Source organism: Xiphophorus maculatus, chromosome 4 (assembly GCF_002775205.1).
Source record: "Xiphophorus maculatus strain JP 163 A chromosome 4, X_maculatus-5.0-male, whole genome shotgun sequence".
Lineage (NCBI taxonomy): Eukaryota > Metazoa > Chordata > Actinopteri > Cyprinodontiformes > Poeciliidae > Xiphophorus > Xiphophorus maculatus.
The window spans coordinates 11,177,844-11,191,914 of record NC_036446.1 but is presented as its reverse complement, the minus strand read 5'-3'; the positions used below and the strand labels follow the sequence as shown (position 1 = coordinate 11,191,914).

The 14,071-nt window shown below is 38.2% G+C and overlaps 1 protein-coding gene across 1 annotated transcript; it reads right to left on the bottom strand.

Moving 5' to 3' along the window:
* Positions 1-2,561: 2,561 nt before the first annotated feature.
* On the bottom strand, positions 2,562-12,712 carry zdhhc7 (zinc finger DHHC-type containing 7). The gene is made up of 8 exons (XM_014473224.2): positions 12,441-12,712; positions 11,589-11,682; positions 7,921-8,271; positions 6,652-6,776; positions 6,192-6,288; positions 5,560-5,641; positions 4,904-5,034; positions 2,562-4,346 (listed from the first exon to the last, which is right to left on the bottom strand). Exons 3-8 carry the CDS (start codon positions 8,263-8,265, stop codon positions 4,164-4,166), a joined length of 963 nt encoding a protein of 320 aa, XP_014328710.1. The 5' UTR covers positions 8,266-8,271; positions 11,589-11,682; positions 12,441-12,712; the 3' UTR covers positions 2,562-4,163.
* Between the last annotated feature and the right edge of the window lie 1,359 nt (positions 12,713-14,071).

Sequence of the window (14,071 nt, the reverse complement as noted above, 5' to 3'; positions counted from 1 at the left end):
ATATATATATATATATATATATATATATATATATATATATATATATATATATATATATATATATATTTCTCAAGTTGTGAGAAATTCCACAACTTGAGAAATATATCCAGATCCAGACAGACAAAATGGTAATGGCGAACCAACCAGACATTGTCGTAGTGGATAAACAACAGAGGAAAGCCGTTGTGATAGATGTAGCAATACCAAGTGACTGCAACATCAGGAAAAAGGAGCACGAGAAACTAGAGAAATACCAGGGCCTCAGGGAGGAACTGGAGAGGGCCTGGAAGGTGAAGACCACAGTGGTGCCTGTGGTCATCGGGGCCCTCGGGGCAGTCACCCCCAAACTGGACCAATGGCTACAACAGATCCCAGGAACAACATCAGACATCTCAGTCCAGAAATGTGCAGTCCTTGGCACAGCCAAGATACTGCGCAGAACCCTCAAGCTCCCAGGCCTCTGGTAGAGGACCCGAGCTCAGAGGATAAGAACCACCCACGGTGGGTGAGAAAGAAATTTAATTTATATATATATATATATATATATATATATATATATATACTGCTCAAAAAAATAAAGGGAACACTTAAACAACACAATATAACTCCAAGTAAATCAAACTTCTGTGAAATCAAACTGTCCACTTAGGAAGCAACACTGACAATCAATGTCACCTGCTGCTGTGCAAATGGAACTTTGTACAGAACAAAGTATTCAATGAGAATATTTCTTTCATTCAGATCTAGGTTGTGTTATTATTGTTATTGTGTTATGTGTTATTTGAGTGTTCCCTTTATTTTTTTGAACAGTATATATATATATATATATATATATATTTGTGTGACCAGCCAATACGCTGTGTGTCATGTTTTGTGATTTTGTAAAATATCCTAAAGTGATTGAAAGAGAACATGTTCGAGTGAAAAATGAACAAGGGCTTTTTTAGTTAATTTTTATTATTTATAATGAAGTTAAATATTCAGATTTTCTCCATGCCTGCAATCCTTATTTCAAAGCAGTTACATTTCAGTAATCTTGCATATAAACTTTTATTTAATTCCCAAACAAAACCAGTTTCCCTGATCATAGAAAAGTTTTCAAGAAAATCTACATCAAATAACTACTTGACACACACAGTAAGTGCTTTGAATTTTTTGTTTAGAAATAAACCAGTGAGTGTGGTGGCTAAGGGATGCACGACATATCTGCATTAGCTAATGTCATTTTTACTTATTGATCCAATAAGTAAAACCGAGCTTACATCATTGTTTATTTCCATCTTTTTGCCACTTTTGTGTTTCAGAAGGGAGAGGAAGTTGACCAGGTGGTACTTGTTCATCAGTGATAATGACGCAGCACAGGATTATGGGGTGTAAACCAAAGCAGAGAAGTAATATAGGTGGTGTGGTCACCTTCAGTGTCAGAAGTGTAGCTAAATATATACAATGTTGGTAAATATAAGTTATTGACCTTGATAACAGTAATATCGGCCCAATTTTCATATCTGTGCATCCCCTATAAGTAATCATTTTTCTTTTTTAAAAAAAGCAGTCACAGTTCAGAGCACAAGTTATTTTATTAAAGTTTATTATGGAAAAAAATGACATTAAGGATGACAAAAAATTTACACAATTTAAATAAAAATAAAACTCAACATTCAGTTTATGTTGTTAATAATTACTTTTATACTTTGTTTATAAAGCTGAAGGATTTTTGTTCTTGAAGACATATTCCCTCTAACCAGAAAACCCAATCTCCCATAACTGTTGATGGTGGAATTATAAATATGTATTAAAACATCCATCCCGCTACTATACATGACAATAAGTCTCTGCATTCAAAAAAAATCTGTTTCAACTTTAACCTGCATCCTTGGTGGAAAAGCCTCTTTGACAGCATAGTGTACAAATGGCTTTGCACTATGTCCAACCACCATCCACAGTCAAGTAACACACAAAGATCCCATTTAAAATTAAATCATACAGAATTATTTGAGCATGAAAACTGCCATGTTAATATATTAACTCTTGATTAGCTGATAGCCCTGACTGGCCTCTACTGTTTCTAACACTTTGTGTTGATTAGTGACACAGTACCTTTTTGCTTCTGAATGTCCTTTAGCAACGATTGTTGCTTGATTATTTGTGCACCCATCAAATACGATATATTTCCTGATTTTTGTCAAATCTCTACCAATCTACGCTTTTTTACGCTTTATTAATTTTTTACTAAGCATGCTGTTTGAACAGTTCTTTATATAAGCAAGTAGTATACCAATATTATGCTGTGATCGTCCTAAAGAGCAGCTAAATTAGAGGAGAAATAAGAGGCCAGCATTAGGAAAGTCCCCTGATGTCACTGTGTGCTCAGTGTTCGTCCCCTGCTCCTAACGTAGGTAGCTTTTACATTCTTATGATAGCGTTTTCCAAAAAACAAAACATTAAAAAAATAAAATCATTATGTCCTCGAAGGTTTTAATATGTAAACAGATGGAATTTTTCTTTCCTGACCACCACAGATGAAAACAGACAGCAGTATATAATAACAACAACTGAAGATATGAGACTTAAAAGATTTAATTTGACAATACTTGAGCACCACCAGCTTTTTAGACAATATTTAACTATAAATTCAGGAAGCATTGGCCTCAAGTGCATACAGGCTGATCATTCCTGCCACAGGGTAATGTGAAGGTGGGCATCTTCATACACACGATAGATCATTTTAACAGCTTTAATGCTCTGATACACTCCTGCTCTGCTGACAGATATTATAGGGGTTTAAATTTGTAGAGTGGAAAAAATAAAAAAAAGGCATTGAAAGAATCTGTTGAGCTGCTCAAGTTATGGTTCACCATTAAAGATTGTGTAATGAAATTAAAAAAAGCTTGGTTTTGTCACCCAATAATGTTGTGCTAGTTTTTCAGAAAAACTGTTTAACAAAAAAAGCACCACACAGTTGCCAAGCAGCATGCAAAGCAGCCATGTCTCAGACTTGGCTCCGTCTTGAACAGCTTGAGTGGTTGTTTTCAGTGCTTGAATGCAATGTAATCTCATTATCATGTTCTTGTATAATCCTACCAGACATTAAAGTCTCCGTCAGTTCACAGCACGAAGAAAAAAATACACCAAAAGGAAAACAATTCAGACTCGGTAACAATCAATCCAGGGCCTGAATTATTTTGTAATGAAAATACAGAGAGGCATATCAGTGATCTGACCATTTGTTTCAGAAACGCTCCAGAGACGTTAAGCAGCATGTAGGCAGGGATGAATGACAAATCTATAGACATGGAAAATGACTTTCTAATCCAAACGTGGACTCAGACCAGCAGTAGTCATCTCCTGTGAGTCGTCACGGTTAGCTGAGGAGGAGTGGTCATGGTGATAAGGCGTCAGCAGTCACTCAAAAATGGAATATTTTTACAGGCTCCCGTAAGCACACACACACACACACAAAAAAGTCAGCTCAGAGGAAAACTACAAGACGAAGAGGACGACTTGAGGAGAAAAGCCATTTGGTCCTCTTGACTAAAAATAAGGCTTGAGTTCACCATGGCCTGTTTCTTTAAAAGGCAGCCATTTCCAGGCTGACTGATTGGTTTGTTGTACATGCATGTTGGAGCACACAGTTCAATCACTGCTGTTCGTTGTGCTCTACACAACAAGCTGTTTTAAACAATGTAGTGCATTTCCTGGACTGTGATTCCCATGTCTGGCTCCAGAGGAGTACTGAGCATTTTTCCCCTTGAGATCCTTTTGCCTTCTTCCAGAGACAATAAAACATACTCTGTTCACCTCCCTTATGACGAAGATGCTCGCTATAAATCACATATTTGCATCTCCAACATTACTTTTCATTGTGAGGAATAAAAACTCTCTAGTTCTGTTCATGCTTTCCCAAAATCCACACAAACAAATCAAAAAGGACTAACAGCCCAATTATTGGGAACACAAGTGCAGAGCAACACAAATAGTGTTGGGTGTTAAACAGCCGGTGTGAGTCAAGAGTTGTGATGCTCCAGGGTCCTGCTGTAGCAGCCTGTGTGTCACCCCCTCCATAGGCGGGCTCTCTGGATGAAAAGGTCCATCTTAGCCCCCGCATAACAAGAAATCCAGCTTTAGACAGCTAACATGTGTGAGCTCCATCACTGCCCAGGTTGTCAGACGGAGAACTCGGAGCCACCGCGGCGACCCTGGGTCACCACCAACAGACGGCGCAGACGCAGGCCTGTGAATGGGTTGCACCACAGAAGGGACGGCGGACCCCCAAAAACAGATTTCATTCCGTCCCATCTCATGTGACGTTCCCATGTTGGCTTCTCGTTTTTAAGACGTTCAATCTCCTGGAAGACATTGAAATCAGTTCAGGAAGACTCAAATTGTGTGACTTTTGAATAAATGATCTCAAGTGAATTTCTAACATTTCTGTTCCCGTAACAAAACCTCAGTAGCATAACAGAAACCTGACCTACTTGTCTTTTACCCATCTAGATGTTCAGTTAATTTATTTATACCTGTTTACCTGGAACTAGAACAGAACAATAAGTATGACCTGAAATCAGTCATTCTGACTTGAGAACCTAAAACCAAAGCTTGTTTTGTATGTGTGTGCACCGGTTTAGCATATATGCTACTCTAACTTTTTACACCAAACAGCTACTATAAAGCAGCTTTATTTATTATTGTAGATCACAAATTTTACAAACAGACTTATAAAAGGCAAGTGTAATATATTCAATTAAAGTTTCATGCAGACTTCTTATCAGTCTGTCTAATTATGCATATGTGCATAATGTACAAATAGTTTGGTCGACCTTCCAGCTTTACGCCTACCCAGCTTGGAAATCACAAATCTAAACCAAGAGCAACAAAAGGTGACGGAGTTTGCATGAATACTGACCGTCTCATCATTGCAGATGGAGTGAATCTGTGTGCCGAACATCACAGCTGTAAAAGTGAGGAAGAGGATGGCTTCAAGACAGAGGAAGATCAGCAACAAGACCGACACCCCCGGTGAGAAGTCACTGCACTCTGAACAGGACAAAAAAAAAAAAAAAAAAAGAACAAATTAGAGGTTTGTACAGGTTAGAGGAGTGACTGAAATGAGTTTCAAATGAACATTTTTGCTATGCTTAAAGCAGGCTGTGTAAATCTGAATAGCAAGAAGACACAATCCTGAGGTTTCATCTCATAAAGCAGTGGGAGTTGGTAATCTACTGACAGACGTAGAAAAACTCATGCAGCAATCTTGTCGGTTGCAGAGACTGTTTACAAAGCAAAAGAAAAGCATTTTCTTCATAGCCAAGAGATGCAGTGTAATTTGAATACTAAAAAATTGCTGATTCATTCCTACAGACCACAGTGAAGCATAAAGAGCAATAACAAGTGAATTAGGATTGTGAGAAACAATTCTGGTGATCTCTGAACAGAAGCTGGAGCAATACCTTTATTTCCTCTGATCTCTGCATCTCCACTTCTGTATTTTAAGATGCAATTCTAAATTCCCTTCACATTTTGAAACATCTTTTAATGCAAACTTATCTTACGAGTTCTTACCATTCCACTGCACCTTAATACATGTGAAGAAATGCATCCCACTGAGGCCCAGAGCATGGGCAGAAATCAAGGCTATGTACATCTGTGGAGCAAAAACAGTGGGGGAAAAAAACAGAAACATGAAATTTCTACATGAAAAAATAAGACAATTCACACAAAGTTCCTGTTTTATAGCTTAATTTTCTATCAAGGAAAGTGTGAATGGCAGGGGAAGCTGCAACGCCCAGCCATAGATGGCAGCTTTATTTTTCTGTCTTCAGAATAATCCAGTCAGCGTTGGAAGTCATAAAAAGTGCTGATCTTATCAAGGGAGTCCCAGATGGCAGCGAGTGCACATTTAATGTAGGCCTGCTCCTGCTCTACACTACAGCACAGAACTCAGAACTTCAGCTGATGAAAGGGAGGTTCTGCGTCCACAAAATAAGCATAGTATCATAAATGTTGTAAGCTCTGACAATTTCAAATTTAGTCATATTTGTCAGAAATATGTTTCTTAATTTAGAAATTAAGAAACAAAACAAGCGACATGCACACTTTACTACAGCAGTGATAACATTTCAAAAGAGCTGGTGATCTGTGCCACACCATCTTGCAAGATTCACCACTTCCTTCTTTAACGTCTGTGTACTTACAGTAAAAAGAACGAAGAATCTCTGATTCTTTTCTCCTACGCAATTATTGACCCAGGGACAGTGATGATCCATCTTCCGGATGCATCGTTTGCAAATGCTGCAGGGAGGAGACACAGGTTAGTTTGTGAAAACAGGAATATATTCATAAACACAGCTTTAATAAACATCCATATTGTTGAGTTGTCTTCTGTTAAGCTGGGTTAAGCAATTTTAATTTCAACATACGAAAGAGTTTGTATGTGTGAGTAGTACTAGTTCAGAGACCAACTGGTTCAGCTGAAAGTTTGTTTTAAGTTTGCTGTCTTTAAAAAACTGTTGACTACACTGGAAATTTGCTGCAGTTTGAGTGCTGTCAAACACAAGTGAGAGTTTTTTAAGCATTAATGCTTCAAACCATCCCATTGCTAGGCAGAAGAAAGGATAAACAGCTTTCCAAAAGTTGCCGCTGTGTCACACTGACCTGCAGTGGTGTGCTCTTTCAGGTTTGATGCTGCAACACTTTGGACACTTGTAGATGACTTCTCCAGGCTTCAGCTGCAGGCTCTCCATGTACTCCTTGGTTGCATTGCCCTTAGGAACTGCACCCTAAAGGGTGGCAAAGGCAGCAAGACAACTGTCTTCAGTTGATGCATAATTTTATTATATTACATTGTGATTTTAAGTCTCCATTAAAACTGGTACAACTAAAAGAGAGCAAGTCTAACTAATATTAGCATCCGTTCGCTGGCTCCACATATATCAGATCATATCCCTCTGACTGGTAAGCAGCTGAAAATGTCTAAAGATTCCCAGACCCTTGAGGTTTGAACTGCTTTATAACTTCAATTGTTAAATGTAACTCTTCTTTATAAACTCATCTTTTCTCTCTGGCCTTTGACACAGTATAAGACATAAACTATGCTGTACACTATTTTTTTTTCTCCTTCTAATAGTTCACTTGTTTTTTATTCCTCTTTTTTAACTTTGTTTTTTTTTTACTTCTGGGCTGTGCTTTTTGTGTGCAGTTATATTGTGCAGGACTTTATATTAATAAAGAGGTTTCAAACCAGTCTGGTTTATAGTTTTAAGTGGAGATTTGCTTACTGGCATATTTTGTAGGAAGAACACCAGTACAGTTCCCAGGGAGCTTCTGGTTTATTTGAGTAACATTAACTGGTTTGTCATCAAAGCTTGAAGAGACCAAATTATTTCCAGTAACAAAGTGGAAGTAAGATTTTGCAACATTTTGGAGGAAATATTCAGTTTGCAGGGGAATGAATGCTCTACTAAATACAAATCGTAGTTAAATAAAAAAGCACCATCAGTAATGAAATTAATGTAGTTCTATTAAATTAACTGTTTGACTGGAAAATGTTAAAAACTCATATGGAAATGAAGGGAAAACTCCTCATTTATCAGCCAGGTGAAAATGTGAACTCTGATGTTGAATTACATTAAAGCGCTGATACTCAGTCTTGGTTAAACGAGCTACTCTCCAGAGTCTATGCACAGAACATCCTACAGCAAACGACTCCCAGCTCGGTGTCCCACATTATATCAGCAAATGACTGGCTCTGTACCGGGGCTGTAATTTAAACTCTTCTGACTGCAAAAACCAGAATAAATGTATATACCTTCCTTTTCATGTACAGTAATATGCTAATTGAAACTTCTTTCTTTACTCCCCTTTGCATCTAAGTGTTTAATACATCTCATATCTTCCTATTGTACTGAGCGTGACAGTCCTTACTGGGTCAGTCAACATGGTGCGCAGGTGTGATGCCAGCGCGAGCACAGCCAGCGAGTTGAAGGTGGCCCCATTCAGCAGAGAGTACCAGAAGTTCTTAGCAGGCAGAAGCATGACAAAGTTCACCACAAACTCTGCATACAGGACCAGAAACCAGGTCATGGTGGCGCACACCATGCCGCAGCTGTCCTGAATGAACCAGACCGTGCGGTTCCCTGCTGAGTGCCCTGCGTTTGGACCTCCGACTATCACCCCGGTTCCCAGGCTGCCCGCCTCTACGTCTGTGCCGGCGGCCAGCAGCGGGTGGTGCTGCTCCATGTCTCGTAGTCGGTGGTTTGAAGACTGCATCGTGCCCTGTGGAAGAAACAAAAACTGACTTTAGTCTTCTGGCTTCATTTTTGACAAACTACTACTTTTATCTCTGTTTTAATTACTATAAAGGACGTAATTAAAACGGAGATAAAACTACTTAAGTGAAAGACATATTTAGAAATTGACTGCTGTCTGCAGTTATTTTATTTTACACTTTTAGGAAATGCTTAAAATATGGTCACTGGTTCTCAGTTTGGCTTGCAGCTCCCCCTGTCAGAAGCATGAGTCACCAAAGCTTTTAAATTTTGTTTTCAAGCCAAGGTCGGCCTGTAACATTCAGTAGAAACAGGAAGACAAAGTCCACAGCTTCAAGATCAATCAATGGCTACCCATGTCTCTTTGGAAAACTGATCCAAAGGCTGCAGTTCATATGGGCTAATAATAATCTGCTGCTGCTGCCAGGCCTGATTGTTATTGACCCATAGAACTGAATAAAACAGAGTTTCAGGTTTTTCTAGAGTAAAAGAGGAAACCCGAAATGCAATTTACTTAGAGGTCATTTCTAAAAGCATCCACCTGTCTGTATTAAAACATCATCGGAACTCAAACCGTAACAAAATAGGGGGAAAAAAAATCCAACAATTCAATTTCTACCAACCCCCCCTCCCAATATTTAATGTTCCTTTAAAAGATTAATGACTCTCACATCTCCTTTAAATTGCAATGCTTCAGCAACAATTGAAATGGATCAATTGAGGTTGTAAATATTTTATCCTCACAACCATGTGCCACAACTGGAGAGGATGAAGACCAAATAAGGACTGTTTTAATATTAGAAATAATTAAATAAACCAATCCCAAAATTCAGAACAGATTGGGAAGTCTTTCTCCTTACTAACCTTCAAAACACACAGCTGCTGTTGCTACATACACTGACATTGATTCTTTTTTTCCATTGTTTTAATTTCACTCTTTATCAAAAATATGAGAACATGTCTGGGAAGCGGTAAAGGGTTTGAAATCTTAGACATGGCAGTAAAACTAGGCTCAGGTTTTAAAAGTCTGACATCATCTTACACACAACCGATATGCACAACTCAACTGCAGGTGTCTGTATTTGCTGATGTTTTTAGGAACTGAACAGAGATATGAGCTACAGATTGTTTTGGAATCTGAGCAAAACTAGCATTTATGTCAAAAACAACAGGGAAGAAATGTTTTGTCATTCTCCAATAAAAAAAATAAAAAAATGAACCTAACCTGTAAAAAAAGTTACAGCTTAAACTTAAAATTGCCCAAATATAATGCATAGTAGCAGAAAACAGGAGCAGTGGAAATCATCATTAAAACAGTATAACTACTTTTTCTCAATTAGCTAAACACCAAATTTCAGGGGAAATGCAACATGTAAATGTTGGCCTGCTATTTTTATTAGAGATAATTTAGATAACTGCTCGAAGATGTGGTAGAAAAAACTAGTTTAAGTCGTAAACAACTTCTAGTTTGGTGAACTGGTACATTCAGCAAAATGTGACTCATTTCTCTAAAGTAAATGAAACATTTCCAGTGACATGGCTGGTGCAGAGCTGTCAACCTTTAGCCAGCAGTCTTGCAGATGTTTGTCTTTCTTGTCATCCACTCACTTCTTCTGCAACATGGAAAGCAAGACTCAAAAGATTTTTGTCCTGCTTCCCTGACTGTGGGTGTTCTCTTAGTGAGACCAGTTTTACTGCATCAGACCCCACCCGCTGTTTTAAAATTACCTGTAATTTAGATAATTTATATATATTATAACTTATACAGTATATTCCTGTTGAATGAGGAACAACAGGAATGAGTGTTTAAGGATTCTTCTTTTCAGTTGTGTAACTAATGTGGGCTGCATATTTTATGCTGAAACGTTAACTTCCCAGCAGCATATATCAGCTTTTGCTCCAGGCTTGGTGTAAGAGCTGCAGACAAGCCTCTAGATGTTTGGAAAAGGAAACGGAAAATAAAACGAGTTTAGTTTTTTTGCTTATTAAATAAGTAATAGGAAAAAATGGCCAGTTGACAAACTACAGTAAATTCCTTCTTACTGTCCACATATGAATCAGAAGATAGTTTTAGCAGTACAACAGTATTGACTTTCTTGAAGTGAAGTCAAGAAGGATCAATTAGAGTCCCACCAAATGATTGTCCAGCTGATTAGCCGGCCAAGTCTCAGGGAAAAATATTTGTCTCTCTTATATTTTCTTTACACACCCAGCAAGCGTCATCTGGCCAAGACCACCTTACAAAATAGATCGCTGCTGTCAGCACATCCAATGTGCCCATAACACATTTTCATTAAACATCAGCCCACATGGAAATCAACACCAAGAAAAAACAATTATAATTGTGATTTATTCTGCCGGAGGTTTCTTCCTGTTAAAAGGGAGTTGTTCCTTTCCACTGTTGCCATTTTCAGCTGGGCTTTTTAGAGAACTGCTTATCATCTGGGATCATAAAGGTATTTTTACTGCACTTTTATAGAACGAGAGTTGAACTGAAATGTCTGTAACAGAGCTGCCTTTTGGAATGGATTGTGTATTGAATTCGTTTGTCTTGTCCAGTCTCTTGAGATTACATTTGTTGTAAATTGATATTTTATAAATAAACTTAATGTAATCATATATTGATAGCTTAACTTAATCCAACTACATACAAAATAAAAAAAGCACCCTTGCTGAAGTCCAAGAAAGAATAAAGACATATTTTCCTGAGACTATTGTCCGAGTAAAATTCCCTTTATTCTGATACAAACGGAGGCTGATTTTTAAGAGTCACATCAAGAAATAAAATATCAAAGTATTGAAAATGCACCAATTAAATTAGTGAGTTTCCTGATTTCTCATTGATAATCAGTAATTCAAACAATGAAAAATCTGAGTAATTTCACAATTTCTTGTCTTTAAACTCGTATACAAATACAGTAGAATTTACCTTAATATAATACTCTTTTTAATTTTTGCTCAAATAAACACATTTTGCTTAAGTGCAAAATGAGGATACTTGGAACACCATCAATTTAAAAACAATACTTCCTTCATGAAAATACCTCCAGGAATTTTTCTTTGTTATTGTATACCCTTAAGACAAACTGGAAAGGTAAAAATTGGAATCAACAGGTGAGACCAAAGCCAGAATTTATCAAGAAAAACTTGACCTTTGAATAATCCTTTTCTTTCTGACTGTATCATGCATCTACCCATGTTTTAATTTTTCTAAGCCACACTTAAGAGTAAGGAATGCAAGTTTCCCACTTTTTAAATAAGACAAAAAGAGCTAGTATTTATTAGTTGGTTTTAAGGAATGTGAGAATGTCACTTTCAACATACCTGATATTACTGAGCTTTACAACAACACGCTGTGGTGTGCTGAGCACCATTAAGGAAGAAGCACATGTGCAGAGATGGGAGTGTTGGCTGAGACCTGAAAAGGACGGAGAATGGAAAATGTGTCACTGCAGAGCAAATGCCTTCAAAAAGTTGAAGATTTACTGTAAAAAATACTAGTTGAAACACCAACGTGTATCTGTCAGCATTTTTTGTTTACTAAATATGTCAGTAAATCTTAGAAAGAAAGTACCACAAACTACACCATTATTATACGTTGTACTGAAGAAGTCAGCTCACGCTTTCATTTTAGATATTTACAGAAACCTGACTTCCTCTCTGGATGTCATGTAGGATTTGCCAACTACTCAGGAAACACGCCCATCATTTTTTGTAATAAAGTGACACTGCATTTGTTCTTTTTTTTCCCCCCAACTAGTGTGCTCAGGTTTTACAGACCATGTCGCTGCCAAAGGTTTGGTCTAATTCCCTCCTTATTTTCATTGTCAGTCAAAATAACCTTTGTAGTAATAAACCAAGAAGACAGATAACCTGAGCTCTCTACTCACCACCTTCAGTTATATCATCTGATGTCGGTGTGGCAAAGGTATGAGCAATGTTCAATAAGTCATACGCAGAATTTGCATTTTCCCCTTCCTGTTAAGAGTTAATAATAACTGAAAGGGCTCTCTCAGACGCGCTAAGCCCAGACGTCTCCATCTGCCCCAATACCCCTCATCACACCGAGCTGGCTGCTGGATCTCGCTGGCTAACTAGCCGCTGAAAGAAGCTAACAAACGATAGCATGCTAGCTTTGTATGCAAATACCTCAGCACTGTCAGCTGAATTACATACCTTTGCCGACTTTACCTCATACGCGAGGAACTCCTTATCAGTATATTTCTATTTCCATTTATATTAAACCCGCAGACAACACGGCGGAGCATCGGCAGATTGAGCACATCGCTCAAACAACAGGCTGACAGTGACCAGTAACGACGAAGCTTCCGGGGCTCCGCTTCGGCTTTTCCCGCTGTCATTCGCAACTCTCCGGCGACAGATGTCTTTCCAAATAGCGCCACCCTGTGCTCAGAGGCAGAAGTGAAATACCACAGTGCATTAATATCAAACGTACACTGACAGGCGCTATTGGACAGATTTCGTAACATTTTTGCCAGACAACCAAAGAACAAAACGTCAAATATAAAATGCTGAACTGAAGTAAAGACTAAATAAGCGATCATATAAAATTATTTGTTTCTTCGTATATGGCAATGTACATAAAAACAAAGCTCAAAGACAAAAGATGTACGACACCAGATTATTGCTTTTTACCTGCTTATTAATTTTTAAGTTCCAGGAACAGAAAAAAATGATTAACTAATAAAACAAAAACAAACAAACAAACAAAAAAACAAACAAAAAAACAACAACAAAGATATTTAAACCTAAACTGCAGTGAAGCTAATTTGTCCCATATCTTTTTTACATACACTTTAGAATAAACATGTAGTATATATAAGATATTCCAAAGTCATTTATTAGATGGGGCCAACCGTAAGCACATCTCAATGTTTAAGAATTGTTGTTCTTAAACATGTTGCATAAAAAAATCACACCATCATTTCTTATTTTGCTTTTTGCTTAGCTTCTCCAGCCTCGCTGGAACCAAGCTTACTATGTTCTGAAGATGCTGCTTCTCGCTATAAGCTTAACCTGTAGAAGGTATGAAAGCATTCATGAGGAATTCAACAAAGCAGAAAACAGTTTCTGTCCTGTTTGCTGCAAGACTAAAACATTAATGCCATCCACTTTTCCATTCTTCTTCGGTATTGTTGGATATGCGCCAAGAATGCCACTGCAAAACAGAAAATTCTGATTCAGTGAAATGTTTGGATTGACCCAAACAAAGTCTCTAATCAGCTGAGGACAGATGCCCAATAAGCCTCCCCAGTGGGGGCAGCGGCCCCTCTTGTCATGTGTCTCCCGGGAGCAGATAATAAAGCCAAGACAAAGCAGCTTGGACGCTTTCTTCTCTGAGTCTGCAACCCCGCACTGAGCGGGCTGCCCTCTCCTGTTCTGGTTCAGAGCCAGTATCAGCTGTCTATTTCAGAGGGAGCAAGAGAAAAAATACCCAGCAATCCTCTAAAGCAGCTTAAAGGCTGAATCAGGGGACTGAAGCCTTTTCCATTTTCAGAGTTGCTTCTCTCTCCATCACGGGTAGATGAGCATCTGAGTGACGGCCAAAGCAGCCACCGCAGTGGCTACATGCAAACTATCTCCTGCTGTACGCTCTCTGAGGCTCTTCAGGTCCAGGTTCCTGAAAAAAACATCTAGGAAATGTCTGAAGAGCAGCATTAGAACCAAAAAGCCTCAATTCATTTGAACTCTTATAATCAGGAGGTTTGTCTGTGACTCAATAATAAATGCTGAGTGCTGATGTGTGACACAAAGTCTGGAAGCTCTGGGTTTTGGTGCACTTCTTT

What these genes read in the sequence shown, in the direction of transcription:
- zdhhc7 (XM_014473224.2), bottom strand. Translation starts at nt 8,265, where the DNA reads ATGCAGTCTTCAAACCACCGACTACGAGACATGGAGCAGCACCACCCG. An exon ending in GATTCTTCGTTCTTTTTACT is followed by an intron (nt 5,642 to 6,191) that starts GTAAGTACACAG and finishes TTTGCTCCACAG; the next exon opens with ATGTACATAGCCTTGATTTC. An exon ending in CCATCTGCAATGATGAGACG is followed by an intron (nt 4,347 to 4,903) that starts GTCAGTATTCAT and finishes AATGTCTTCCAG; the next exon opens with GAGATTGAACGTCTTAAAAA.